Here is a 15,530-nt window from a genome sequence, read left to right as displayed (position 1 = left end):
AAAGTAAACATTATATGACAAGTAAAGGTTAAACGATTGCAGAAATGTTATTTATTTTAAGGTTTAAAGTGAAGTCTTGTTTAACATTATGTAGGCATTTCAATATTCATAAGGATTCATTTTTAGGTGTCGTCAATAAGTCAATTTTGTACGTTTAAATGCTGAAATACGTCAGTATTGCACATTTTAGTGCCTGTAAAAACGTAAGTAAATGTACGTTTTATAGAACCACATGTTACGTAAAATACATACGAATTATCATGAGATCACGTTGAACTGTTATATAATATATTAAACTAAATATTTATTAGCTCTTTTCCCTCTTTATTCACTACTGAAAAGTTTGGAACTTTGCACATATGATGCCATTGGCTATTTAGTGTTCTTACAGCCTAATTTTCCCGCAGATCCAGTCACATAGCATTTACAACTCAGATGATTGGCTCAAAAATACCTGGATGCACCCACAGGATAATTTTCTCCAGGTAGTATTGACCTCTCTGGAGGAACTGAGGAATGTGTGTGCTTTGTATGTAATGTGCATTTTCAGCTGCCCCTCAACTCGATGGATGAACGCGAATATTTGCTGAGCAGTGATAAGAATTTGAGGTGCTCTGCATTGAGGAATGCGTCCTTGAAGCACACACACACAATATTTTCCACATCTGTGCACCAATATTAACAAACATACTGGCATGTATTCCTTTCCACTGCATTTGTATAAATGTTGTGTCTGTACATGTATGTAGTTGAGTTATTGCTGTAGGGGGAATAGCCCTAATCCAACCGCCTACGACATTGTGATTATGCAAAACTGTCCCTCACCTTACACACGCGAGCGATGCGTGACACAATGGTGTTGTCAAAGAAATCGAACTCCTTTCCCGCTTCACTGAAGAAGAAGTAAATCTTATCATCATCGCCAACTGTGTTGCCTTTGGGCAAACTCTCCTGAATGTAGGCTGAGCCTACAAAAGCGGGGTCTGTTGGAGAAATAAAAACACGTGTCAATCCACGACATGCAATGTACACAGAGACGGCAGTGTTTGTAAGTAATGTGGACTTTATGTTTCAAATATAGCCACTGCTCCACCTGAAACCCCTTTTACATGACAATCTTTAGTTGTAAGTACTGATAGAAATCTTTTGTTACACTATCAAAGTGCTTAGTATTGATTTTGCATATCTGTCTTTCATCAACTTTGCCACTTATGGCAAAATATTAAGCTATTACTCAGTGCTCTTTAGTAAAGTGAGAAGGGTTCAACTGTGTAAACTGACGCTAAAATTGATTTGTTTTGTTCTCTGTAGTTTTGCTTTACATTAATAATTCTCTGCTGTGCCAAAATGGCCTCTCAGTGGTAAGTTCAGGGGAGTTGAGTTCCTAAAGAGAACAGAATGGGGGGAATTGTGCCCGCTGGTAGAGCCATTTACTTCCATGCTGTTTGCGCTATTGTAGTGTCTGTATGACTTAAAGGGATAGTTCAACAAAAATTTAAATTGTGGTCATTTACTCCCTGTCATGTCGTTACAAACCTGTATGACTTACTTTCTTTCTTTTAATCTTCTAATCTTTTAATCCTCTTTAAATCAGTTTTGATAATTGAAATAAAACTTAATAGATAAAATAAAATACAAATATTCAACTTAAAAAAAAAACTTAAAAGTTAGAAGTGTTGCCTTGGCAAGTTGAAGTAAAATTATTAAAACCTAAATAAAGAATTAATTAAAGCTGTAATGAAGTATAAAAATGACAAAATAAAAATCACAAAAGAACAAAGTTTTCTTAAAACAAAATAAAAATAAAAACTGTAAAAATAAATACCATAATAATATATAAATAATACAAAAAAAAAAAATCACATCATGGACTCAAACATCAATTTCCATGGCTTTCCATGTGCAATAATAGTGCAATGTTAATTGGACCTGGCAAAAATAACTTTTTTTTTTGTGAGGGGCAATTGACAATGAACAGAATTAATATAAAATGAAAGTATGGTTGCTTTAATATCTAAACATTTATGGCTATTTCAGTTAGTATTGAGTTGACTGTACCTTTTTTTCTACACACTGGTAGAGTAACATTAGATATATCGAGCTGAGAAGATATTCCATTCAATCCAATGCATTTTATATCACTTTTCACAATAAATATTGTTCTTAAGCCTGAATATACAGTAAGTGACAATGGTCCGGAAAACTTCCTGAAAGACATTAGCACCTGGTTAAACTGAATTGTGGCAGGTGATTAATGTGCAAGTTTTTGCGCTCAAATACAGTGCACAAAAGTGCTGCAGTTGTTAGTGAATCAGTCCTATTAAGAGCAGGATGGTAGTGGATGTGGCTTTTACCTTGAAGCCAGTTCAGTGAGTTTTCAGTCTTTAAGGCTGTGCCCTGTCCAAGGCTTTTGTAAATTATGGGTTCATTCCCTTGGAAGTTACTGACTGTGCCGGCATACAGTTCTCCATCTGTAAAACCATAATTTCAAACCAAAAGATATTAATAAAGCAAGTCGGAAAAGAGTGTTGCACACATACAATACATTACACCAATGTTTGTGGTATGTACCGGCCATGATGGCTGTGGACTTATATTCAGGGTTGAAAGGGCACCGGCTACGACCATCTTCAGTGACTATTTCTCCCATTTCATTGCTCACCAGGGAAAAATCAGATGTGTTCTGGAAGAAAAAAAGACACAGGGACATTCTTGTAAAGACAGCAAGCACTGTCTCGTGTATCGACTGTCCTGACTGCTCAGATCTACACCTGAGTAGATCTAAACAAGGACCTTACTGTACAGAACATCATGTTATTGCGATAAGTCTGAAGAGATAGTAAGAACAGGATGAACGCACTCAAAGTGAAGGGATGATGTGTGTACTATCGACTCTGTGTGGGCCAAGGATACTGATAAAAAGGATGTTTGGAAGGATTTGCAGCTGTACGCACTCTGGTTATTTTTTGTTTGTGTCTTAATAGGGGCATAAAGGTAAAATATGCATCTGCAAACCATTTCAGGGGACTGCAGCCTGTTAAAAGCATGGAGGGAGGTGGTGAAATCCTGCAGGACAATAGAACAAAATGAAACAGTACTTACGATGTATGCGCAGATAGGGCTGAAAGCATACGTTCCACACACATACAGGTGAGTGCTGTTCACGCGCAGTAAAATCTTGATGTAATTGAAGCAGTCAGTCTGGAATCAGGAAGTGGAAAAAAGGAAATGCATAAGAGAGGGAGAGACAGATAACAATTTAAGACTTAAGACATGGATGTGACGGTGCAGGGCCGTGATGAGCCATTAGTTAATTTGGAGTCCTAACATTTTTGATAACAAGAACCCCAAAATATGATGATCCCCTTGCAATGGAACCTGTTCCTAAAATGAAAAGGCTGCTATGTATTTTCATGAATATATAAAGACTCATTTGTACTGTTTGTGACTAACAGTACTCTAGTAAAAAAGTACAGTAAGTTCAGACAGCCAAAACCTAAAAATGTGGTGACTTTGGTGCCATCTGGTGCCATTTGATGGCATAAAAATATAAAAATATAAAACATTTCAATGCCACTATTTGGCTGTAGTACTCAATGGCTTTTTTTGTGTGTGTGAGTGTTTGACACATTGAGAATGTTGTATAGGCTCAAACCTTCATTTCTGTGTATGTTTGATCTGCATTGGATTTATTGATTTTTATTGGACAAATAAAAAAAAATGCTTTGAATTTAGTATTTCCCATTCATTTCCTATCGGTGCCCATTTTTGGGCACGAATGACAAATTAAGGAGTTTTTTTTTTTTTTTTTTATCCACTTAACTTGAATCAGGCTGACAAATTAAGGAGCTTTTTTTTAACCACTTAACTTTGTTGAATCGAGTCCTCTTTTTGTGTGTGTGTGATCAGGTGGCAAACTTACGAAAAGTAGCCAAGTCTTGAACCACTCAGATTAAGGAAACTATTTAAAAAAAACAACAAAATGATTTTGCCCAAATTTGTCCCGAATTACGATTGAGGGTTAAACTTTATTTGGAGTATCACTTGTTCACAATGCACATTTCTTAATAGTATCAGTTTGAATCTATTAACCAGCTACCAACATATTTACTGACATATCGCTCAAGACTTACTGATATAAAAATTACAATTAACCCTCAAGCATCCTTCGTATAGCAGCCCTTAATTTGTCATTCATGGACAAATTTGGGCACGAAGGTCTCAGCTGTAATCCCCAATTTTTAAAAAAAAAATAAATGTCATATCACTGTCTTCGATAAAATAAAAACTATCAATTTATGCAGTTTTTTGTGTGATTTTTGGTACACTTGTGGGATTTTGGTATACTTAAGTAATGAAAATCATTCCAGTAAGTTTAGACAGCCAAAACCTAAACTTTTGGTGACATATGGTATAAAAATATAAAAATATCAATAGCCACTATATGGCTGTAGTACTCAATGGCTTGGACAAATTTGGGCACGAAGGTCTCAGCTGTGATCCGAATTTGTTTTTTTGTTTTTTGTTTTTTTATAAATAAATGTCATTTCACTGTCTTCGATAAAATAAAAACTATCAATTTATGCAGTTTTTTTGTGATTTTTGGTGTTTTTTTTTATTTATTTACCTCTAAATGTACCATATTTTTAATGTAAAATATGATTATTTTTATGTTATATAAAAATTTTTTTTTTTACTTCAGTAAAAAAATTATTCCAGTAAGTTCAGACAGCCAAAACCTAAAAATTTGGTGACTTTGGTGACATCTGGTGGCTGATGATGATATAAAAATATAAAAATATCAAAAATATCAATAGTTACTAGTTGGCAGTAGTTTTCAAAGGCTTTTTTGTGGGTATGTGGATGTGTGTGTGTGTGTGTGAGAGAGAGAGAGAGAGTGATGTGTGATTGTTTGACACATTGAGAATGTTGTAATGGCTCACCCCTTCACTTATGTGTGTGTTTGATCTGCATTGTGTTGGATTTATTGGACCAAAAAAAAAAAATGCTTTGAAGTAGTTTTAGTATTTCCCATTCATTCCTATGGGAGAAATTTAGAAGGTTTTTTTTTTTCAACCACTTAACTTCGTTGAGTACAAAATTAGTTGTTAGAATTTAGCAGACTTTAAGTATACCAGTTTAGTATACTAAAAGTACAATTGCAGGGTATTATTAGGTTCACAAATATGTAAATGTATTTGTAGTTTACTGTGTTTAGCATGAAATAAATGTATTTCAAAAACATGTTAATATATTTATTTTTCACTATGGGTAAGCATTACATTGTAATAAAAATACAATACAAAATGTTTTTTAATACATTTTAAATTTTTTATTATTATTTTAATCAACACTAGCAAGGAAAAACTGTCTAGAAAGATATAACACAAATACAAACTATTATTAAAATTTGTAGGTTGTAACGTAAGGAGGGAAATATGAACATGCTTTTCCCCCACAAAATTATGTGCAGATTTGCTTTTATTTCTTACAAGTGCAAGTAAAACTTTCTTACAAGTAAAAACTATGGTTCTTAATAGAATTAAATTATCACAATTAATATCATGATTTCGGATCAGTCTTTAAAAACAGAATGTAAGTAAACTAATTGCTAATACAACTGATTTTTAAAAATACATTTTTTAACTTTTTTTAATAATAAAGTTTGGAGCAACTCAAGGGAGGACAGATGATGACAGAATTTTCAGTTTAAATCAAATGATATGCGGATAAAGTGTGATTTAATCAAAATGATCAAATTTAGACATGTATGCGCAATTTCTGTTTGCTTTTAAAGGGATTTTTTACCCAAAAATGACAATTTTGTCATCATTTCCTCTCCTGTTGTTCCAAACCTATTTGACCTTTCTTCTTTAGTGGTAAATAAAAGAAGATATTTTTAGAAATGTCTCAGTATTTTTTTCCATACATACAATAGAACCCAATGGGTCCCACTGTTGTTTGTTTCCCAACACTCTTCAAAATATCTTCTTTTGCATTCGAGAGAAGAAACACAGTCAAACAGGTTTGGAACAAAATATGTAAATGAACTGTAATGAGTAAATGATGACAGATTTTTGAACGGGAACGTATGATAATTATGCAAATTAATTTTCCAAGATTCCAAACTAATACACACAAACAGTTGAGCGTTATATAAAGGCAAATGTTCAAAGCAAGCACCAGGTTGTGTGCACAAGTGTTGTCTGGCTGGGCCTCAGAACTTGTTTTCACATCACTGGGTTTGATCTAAATCCTCTGTAATAGTCTGGGAGAGGTTTCTGGCAGCTGTGTGTCATCGGTCTCAAAAAACAGCAGTTATTACTGCGTCTTCATCAGGGTCCCAACATCCATCCAAACCTGGCTCCCAAGACAAATCAATCTGGCAGCAAATTAGGCATGCAGATTATTCATCTAATAACAGCCCTTATGCAGTATCAAGCTTTCAGGGAAATTACAGTGCGGACGTGTCAAGGCAATAACAGGTCCTACGAACTGAAAGTAGTGCGACGGGCAGTTTCTCGGATTCAAATTTAGCACAGTCATTTTGCAAATATCTATTTTAGAGACCGACTTCTTACTTGAGTTATATGAATCGACGTGGCACTTCATGCTGAAATGTACAGACATCTCTCCACTTGGTTTGATGAATATCTCATTCACTCACCTGTAAATCTTTCCCTTTGAAACTGCACTCCTCTCTCTTTCTCTGTGGTGTGCTCCATGTTAACTGAAAAAGTGAAAATCGCAAGCTGCAGTTACATTAAAGTGTGCATTTACAGAAACATGATGCATTAACACGGACGTGAGTAGGCCTACAGTGAATCACAGTGAGTTGGCTGTAGCATATTGCAGTCTCGCCTTTCTTTAATGTTCAGAATGAATCAAGCAATGCAGAATATTTGCTGTGAACGTTGAAAGTCTATTTATGACTTCAAAACTTAAAGGAATACTGTAGTTCACCCAGAAATTACAATTTTGTCATCATTTACTCACTCTCATGTCGTTACAAACCTGTGTGAGTTTCTTTCTCATGTTGAACACAAAAGAAGATATTTTGAAGAACTAAACAGTTGTTGTTCCCCATTGACTTCCATAGCAGGGAAAGAAATACTATGGAAGTCAATGGGACCATCAACCGTTTGATTACCAGCATTCTTCAAAATATCTTCTTTTATTCAACATAAGAAAAAAACCTCATACAGGCTTGTAACGACATGAGGGTGAGTAAATGATGACAACATTTTAGGTAAACTATCTCTTTAATTTGTTGAAAAATGTAATAGAGTAATACCTTGCAAAAATACAATAGGGGGAAATAAGACAACTGGTAAAGTAGGACGCTTACAATGAATGGAAACTAAAGCTTCCAAGCTTCAAAAAGGACACAAAAGACCAATAAAAGAATCAGAAACTGACTTTTGTACTATATTTCATCATACGATAGTTTTGTGTGATGAACAAATGAAACTGAACCTATTGTTAATCATTCACTGAACTATTCAAGTGAGTTGCATTCAGTCAATCTGATTTTAGCCACTTGGATCATATTTTTTACCAATAAAACCAATGACAAATTGTCAGAAAAAAATTGACCCACTTTACCTGTATTCACTCTTATATGTGTACAAAACGTATGGGTGTGCTTAAGTGATGTCTATACCCAACATTAACGATATTCCACTCTCGTTTACTTATGCCCATATTACAGACTAATGCACATGCTTATACATCCTCCATAATAAAACACACACACAGACATACTCACATTACGCTGCAGCTGTGTTCTGCTGATATCGGTGATATTGAGTGCGAAAAGAGTCTCTCGAGCGCCAACGTACAGCATGTTATCCTCTTTACTGAGTAGCAGAGAGGTGTAATTGAAGACTCCATTGGGTGAAAATCTCTTGGCCGACCTCTCGTTTGCATCTATGAGCAGATATGGAAAAAAGAGAGGGGAAAGGGAAGAATGTCAGCAAAACCGAGCCAAAAAAGATTTACTGCTGGAAATATGATAAATGTGCAAAAGTCAGATATGTGATCGTGCTTTTCAGTTGGTTTTTCTTCAAGACACAGATTTTACATTGTAGCTGTGTATAATATTAGAGTACAAAAATGAATAAAAATAGCTGAAAATCAAACATTTAAATATGTTAATATTAAGAAAAAATAATTGTATTTTCTCTATGTTTTTTGTCAAATTAACCCATATTCAATGTAGTCTGGGTCTGGTCGTATTCTCTTTTACTTTGCATAGTTATAATGATAATTTTCAAGTATGAGAATATTTGTTTTGCTATCATAAATTCACAATTATCATTTTTTTCAATGTTTATTTTTTTATTTAATTTTATTTATTTTGTTTTTATTTTATTTATTTTAATATTTTTATTTTATTTCTTTTAATGTTTTTTTAATTTAATTTAATTTTATTTTATTTTACCCTGAACAAACCTGGGATTCACTTTTGGGTCAGTTGAGAAACAGTGCTTGGTAGTGTATTAGATAATAACGTCATATGTTTTCTACTGGCTGGCAGTGAGAAAGCTAAAACCTGTTACACAAAAAGTGTCTGAATCAATGTGAATGAGCATTTGTGTGGTCACTTATAGCTCGGAGACAGATGTTCATCTCTTAATCAGAGATACTGCACTGCATCATTATCATGGCAGCTCCTGCAGGCTGTTTCTCTGTTTCCATGACAGTGGCATCAATAAGAAGCAGTGTCTTTCCTACCAGTAGGGGGTGTTTGTTAAGAGGGTTAAGGGCATTGTGGCTGAAATTCCCTTTAGAATACTTTAGCGTGGTTTTTTTATGACTTCAGACGAGCCACTTGAGAATTTGGTGGTGATTCAGACAGTGTGTAAAATGAAATGAGTGGATACACGCTTTCATCTCGTCTCTCCACAGGCTGGCAGAACGAAGCAGTACTCCCATGCTACAATCATGACATCATTCCAAGATAGCAGCTCCTCTGGTCTTAAGACGCATGTCGAATCAATGTCAACAGGCTGTAAATACAAACTTCATCACTACATGGCAGATAACAAAATGTTCTCCTCATCTGTCATTGGCTTAACGGTTGAATTATTTGTCTTTCAGTCCAACATACACAAAATGAGAGCCAAAAAAATAAATAAAAATGTTTTAGGTTTAAACATGAACTGATATTTTTTTCTGTGTCACATGCGTCCTCCTTTTTCAGTATAAATAAATAAATAAATAAATTAAAAAAAAATCCAAAATTAAATTAAATCAGGAGTATTCAGGAAATCTGTTTAGAAAAAAAAAATGTTTCAACGTGAACTGGCGTCTGTGTCAAATATTTTCTCCTATTTCAGTTTATTATGCAGAGAATAATAAAATCAAATAAAATAAAATAAAATAAAATCAGGACTATTCAGGAAATCTCTTTAGAAAAATTATAATGTTTAAACATGAACTGCCATTTTTCTGTCAAATACTTCCTCCTGTTTCAGTTCATCATGCAGAGAATAAAATAAAATAAAATAAAATAAAAAGTTACTTTCACTTGCCGAAAAAGTTATACACTTCTCTTTTAGTGACTATAAATTACAAATACTGTTGTCTAAAGTACAGATTGTTGATTTCATTATGGACTTAATGCACACCAATATCATATAAAATACAAGGTAATTGGGTATAAATGTTAAAGCTATCATGGCATACAAGCTGTGCTATTGATTTACTTGATTTACAGAATCCTTGCAAGACATCCACTTCTGGTAGGTCTTACGTAGAGAGCATGTAATCACTACACTGATTATGCTCCCATGGGTGACTTTGAGCTGAGGTAAGACTCTAAAAGCGTCCGTGTCTCTGGGAGCTGCTGCAGAGGGTCTGAGCCCTCGCTTCCTGAACCCCGGGGGAGACAATGAGGTAATAATAAGGCATCAGCCCTCAACCAGGAGGGCTTATTACAACCAAATCCAGTCTGCTAAACCGCAGGAGGGGATCAACACGACACATTAATGGCACGCTACTGGGGTCTCTGCCTCTGTATGTCTCGTATTTCCCCTCTCTCTGATTACAGGATAAAACGGGGCACCACTCAACACCGGCAGCATTAATTTCACAGGGTTTGGGGAGAAATTTAATGGCGATTTAGCGAGACAAGGACAAAGGGCAATAGCTGCAACCAAACAGGGCTTAAGTGGGATCTGCACAGGCAGAAACCGTTCCCCCAATTATTCTCCAGAGTGCCACTGCTGGAGCGTTTTCCCTGTAGGTCACATAATGAGGCAAATAATTGTGCCCCATTAGGGGAAAATCACACATGTGAATGTTTTACTTCACTGTAAAATCCAAATGATGACAGTGGGCTGTGTTTCAGGAATTACAGTAAGTGTGACTTAACAGTATATATTAGTAAATATAATGATATATGTGACCCTGGACCTCATAAGTTGCATGGACATATTTGTAGCAATAGCCAACAATACATTGTATGGGTCAAAATTATCAATTTTTCTTTTATGCCAAAAATCATTAGGATATTAAGTAGTTCCATGAAGATATTTTGTAAATTCCCTACCGTAAATATATCAGAAGTTAATCTTTGATTAGTAACATGCATTGCTAAGAACTTCATTTGGACAACTTTAAAGGTGATTCTATCAATATTTAGATTTTTTTTGCACCCTCAGATTCCAGATTTTCAAATAGTTGTATCTCGGCCAAATATTGTCCTATTCTAACCAATCATACATCAATGGAAATGTCAATTTCAAAAAATTGACCCTTATGACTGGTTTTGTGGTCCACAGTCACATATAAATAATATCAAATGATAAATAATATATTATGTATTTTTATATAATATATAAAAAAGTTCAAATGTCCCACCATATATGAGAGTCACAAATTAATAACTGAATATGAATGCTTTTAATTAACATCATTATTTAATATAAATACTAACATTAAAGTGTTAATATGAATTAAAAGCTATAATATTACAATATTGTAATATTTTTATATGAATATTATATATTTAATATTTTGCACCCCATAACTTTTAAGCTGGCCGTGAAGCAGCTGTTACACTTTGCTAATTCAAAATGTTAAAATTAATGAATAATGAATGAATATATCCATACAAAACAAATAACTGCCCATTTTGCAGAAATAATGTTTGAAGTTGATGTTTTACTGCAAATATATTGTTAATTTCCACCTCAATACATACACATGTGGTCGGGCAGTCGCGTTACGGTCCAGCCGCAAAAGTCCAAAAGCTCAAATCGGATCTGAAAATTTTACATACGCATATGGTCTGAATGCCACACAACCCCTGTACTGCTCTCCATTGTAAATGAATGACTTCCAGTTTGTCGTTTGTTGTTTTTCATAGATAGTGAAAAGTCGGCTTAAGTATGATAAATTGTAATAGTAATGCAAGCACCAATAGTTATTTACTGTTGCATTGTCTTGGTCATTGTATGTTGTGATTTAAAGGGATTTATACATCCAGTTAATGACTAGCATGCTGCAACTCAAGCTATAAAATGTATACAGAGCTGTATAAACACATGCCCACGTCCAGCACTAATTAAAAGCAGACCACTTCAAATAAGCAAGGTCTTTGGCAATATCGGGCTGTTTTGGTTTTTGTGTTCGCACATGTTATGCTCGAGATCTCTGTCTGTAATCACTTACGTGGTTTTAAAAAGGTGTGATTGCGAAACACAAGGAAAGAACTGCTCCACTTAAAACTAACTGCAACGAACAAAACTGATTAAGGATGACATGGAATGCAGTTCCAGAAAACAAACTACAATAACTTTAAATAAGCTTGTATAAGGGTGACGGAACGACCCCATCTAACCCCACATTTCTGATGCCCTGCTCATCGATTCCCATGTCTTGAAACATTAGCAATCCCCCCACAGACAATACGGTCTCTCTCTCAATGAGTCTGTGGTATTATTGTTTGAATTGACTGAGGTCAGTTCCCATAGGGCAATTCCATGACGACAGCTGCCATTCGCGTCCTCCAAACTGCACTGATGCATTCTGGGAAAAAGGCTTATCCTGTTCCCACTCATGGGGAAAGAGGGCTGAGAGTGTCAACAAGAGAAAGAGGTACTTATGAGGTGAATAGTTATTGTCTCTTGTGCTACAGCAGTACAACATATCATAACTTGTACGTCCTTGTCTTGTTGACCCTCAATCTTCAAAGTCTCTCATATCTTGATCTATTATATTATGAGACACAGCTATGCTAGACTCTTTGTGAGGAATGAGATCATTACTGCCATTATGCAATTACATGTTTTTTTTTTGGGGGGGGAAAGCCACTACTAAATGGATTTCCATATCCGCAGCGCTTTGCTTTCTAATCCATTTAGAGAGAAATTAATTATGAAGGCTTTTAGGGAACCCTTCCATGTTCGGTTTTCAGAGCGGAATTCCCTACGGCTGCTCTAACAGTACATGCCCGAAGTTAATTAGAGACATCCCATCGAAAAAGAGCGACTGCGTGAGGCAATCTGGCCGTCAGTGTGAAAGATCAAAGCTCTGTTTTGTTTAGGCCTCAGAAGACAGCTCATTTAAGTAAACAGTGTTTCTGATGATTTGAGCTTTCAGAGGAAAACGCTCAGAAGTTAGATGCCTATTACAATCCTGTAATACTGTACAATACTCTGAACCTAGTGGTTAGTGTCACTAAACCAGTTGCGTTTGCATTATTTCTCACCTTCCCAAGCGCCAGGTAAACAATGTATGCGCTGAAGGAGAAATAATGTCATCTCCAGGTGTCAGGAGAATGACAAGCCCCCTGTTGCCTTAATGACAAAGTGCTGACTGTTGAAGCTGCTTTTGATGTTGGGAAAAACAATCTGGAAAAATGCTCTCTTCAATTGCTTCGCTGTAAAAGGGGCTTAAGAATTATGTTGACAAGTTTTTCAGGAACATTTGCAGGAACACCGAGATCCGTTCATTTGAGGAACACGCTATAAATTAGAAATCCTGCACTTTATGTTAATGGCAGATCAGTCGTGGGTCAAGAAGGACAGTTCTTCGTGGGTCAAGGTGAACAAATGAGCTATGGAAGCTGGAGCCATATTCATAACCGTAATCATAATCTTAATGGTTTTTCTTGTTGGAGCAAATCTGATGTAATGCACTTTCCCAGATCAACATCAGATTAGCTTTGTGAATTTAGGACTAGGATACATACATTACACTTTAAGAATGTCATGCTGTACTCTTGTCTTTAATATAAGGCATAATATAAGTTAACTTATGTTAACTAGTGTACCTATAATGGTGCTTCCCTAGTAAAAAAGTAATATATTACATTTATTTCTTACTAAGTTCTTAAAATTAAACCTAAAATGTGTTTTAATTTGATGAGGATTGTATGGTCTTTGAATAATATCGGTCTTTAAATGCAATATGTTAAAAGTGTACCTGAAGTATACTTGCAATAGTTCTACTTTAGCACAATCAAATATACTTCAGTATATCTTTAGTTGAACTTTAGCCTATTCTTCCCCACAATTAAAGTGCATTAAGTACAAAATTATTTGCTCCAATTTAGCAGACTTTAAGTATTAGTATACCAATTGCAGTGTATTTTTAGGAAAATAAATATGTAAATGTAAATATTCAAATACAACAGAGAAGTGTGCATCCCACTGTAGCTGTGTGACAGTATCTATATTAACATTAGTATACGTTGTAAACGGTAACATTTGTATTTTTGAGATTACATTCACATTATAAGCAAACTGTATTGGTCCTGAAGACATATGAGTTCATTTAAAGTGTTGATATACAAGCTAAAATATTTCCTAACCACCCTGAAATGAAAATTGTTGCCCCAAAGGCTGACAGAAACTAAAAGTGAGTGGAACATGTCTGCTTTTGCACTATTTTTATGACAATGCAAACCACACGAATCTGGCAAAAGCACACAAATGCATGCTCATCTCAGCTGTGTGGACGTTCTCTTCACTCACACACCCTCCATTAAAGCGCTGCTGAAATTGCCAGAAAAAGTGAAGACTGCTGATGCTGCGTAGGGTATTGGGAGCAATTTACTTAAATAAACACTGATCCACCAACTAGTTGATTTGTGAAAAATGTGTAGTCTTGCAAACCGTATATATTCTTCTGTTCAGATGTCTTAGGTCAGTAAGATACGGTCTGTGTTCAAACACATTTATGGCATAATGTTTGATGTAATCTTATAAAAACCCATGTTATAAAATTGCATTCGATGTTGTTCTCAACTGCTCCCTTCCTTCCAAAGGAAGTGGTCAGCAAAGTGCTCCTGGGAATCTGTAGGCTCTTTTACAGTGTGCTCTTAGTGTCTTACCCCTTTAAGGACAAACCGCTTTCCCAAAAGGGAAATTGTACTCTCACACTGCTCTGTTTTCATTATTGCCCCACGTTGATGAGAAATGACTGTTGAGCTTCTCCAGAGGAGGAGAAAGGAATGACGCAATACTCAGTTTACACTTCAGAAACATTCTGTTCTCTTCCACCTACGTGCGTGGCTGGATCTCCCTGCTCCAAACTTAGAAAACTCAGCATGAAATATTGAAAAACAGATGATATAATAAAAGGGCAGTTTGAAGTCACGGAAAGGACAAGAGAGGCAGAAACAGAAAACATTAAGACATGAAGTATAATCTGTTGAGACGTTCAGGAGAGGGGTTTAGTGTTTGTCTAGTGAACTGGCACAACGTCTCTCTTGTTAGCATGAGAAGTACAGAAGTGGCAGCTTGCACAGACACCATGGTGACCGCTGGAATTCTGGGTAGGTCAAACACGAGTTTGGTGAGTAGAACCCACATAAACACTACCGGTTCAAACAGAGGGGGCCTCTAAAACTAAATGAAAGAGGAATAATGTGCATGACGCCAAGTGCCGCAGTTAAAGGTTTGATCAAAATGTGCATCTAATGAATTCACAAGGCAGAAAGGTGTAATTACGGGTTTCATGAGTCATGTGGTAACATTTACTTGGAAATAAAGGCTGATTAAACTTTCCTATGAAAAACTTTTTTTACACCAACCTGCAACTTACAAAAGTTACTATCTGTATGGTATAGTTATATATCAAACTGTACAGGATGGTCCAGTTTTGGGACACCATGGTGACATGAGGGAGGTGCCAATAAACAAATAAATAAATGCAGGAAGGCGGTTACAACGATCAAGGAAACACAAACACTTATATTTGTGGGTGTAGGAGCCTGTGTGCTTGTTTTTGCCTGACAGGTTTGATTTATTGGTAAAACTTAGCAGCATTTCACAATGTGGCTCTAATATACTCTAGTCATGCCAAGATCAATTCAATCACAGTGGAAGCGCAATGAAAATGAGTGGCGTCTATTTTGCAGCACACAGCAGTCTGTAAAATTCCTCTATGTCAGACTCAGACTGAATTTGCTGAAGCCTGGTTAGCATTGCATTGATTGACATAAAAACAGGCCAAATTAAATACATTATATGCCAAATGATTTTTAAAATTTTTATTATACCTCTTTCTTTTGTATG

At 35.5% G+C, this 15,530-nt stretch overlaps 1 protein-coding gene across 2 annotated transcripts in view; it reads right to left on the bottom strand.

Annotated features, from left to right (window-relative positions):
- Nucleotides 1-15,530, bottom strand: part of LOC107714785 (semaphorin-4B-like) — a 69,974-nt gene that overhangs the window by 13,097 nt on the left and 41,347 nt on the right. For both annotated transcript variants that reach the window (XM_016520755.1, XM_016520754.1), the window contains exons 3-8: nucleotides 7,769-7,929; nucleotides 6,668-6,730; nucleotides 3,103-3,201; nucleotides 2,572-2,683; nucleotides 2,355-2,471; nucleotides 826-983 (exon numbers count right to left, since the gene is read on the bottom strand). In XM_016520755.1, the coding sequence (XP_016376241.1) occupies nucleotides 826-983; nucleotides 2,355-2,471; nucleotides 2,572-2,683; nucleotides 3,103-3,201; nucleotides 6,668-6,730; nucleotides 7,769-7,929 (710 nt within the window). The remainder of the gene's footprint in view (nucleotides 1-825; nucleotides 984-2,354; nucleotides 2,472-2,571; nucleotides 2,684-3,102; nucleotides 3,202-6,667; nucleotides 6,731-7,768; nucleotides 7,930-15,530) is intronic.

This window comes from Sinocyclocheilus rhinocerous, unplaced genomic scaffold (genome assembly GCF_001515625.1).
Source record: "Sinocyclocheilus rhinocerous isolate Xijiao unplaced genomic scaffold, SAMN03320098_v1.1 scaffold58, whole genome shotgun sequence".
In the NCBI taxonomy this organism is placed as follows: Eukaryota; Metazoa; Chordata; class Actinopteri; order Cypriniformes; family Cyprinidae; genus Sinocyclocheilus; species Sinocyclocheilus rhinocerous.
This window is presented reverse-complemented; position numbering and strand designations above follow the sequence as displayed.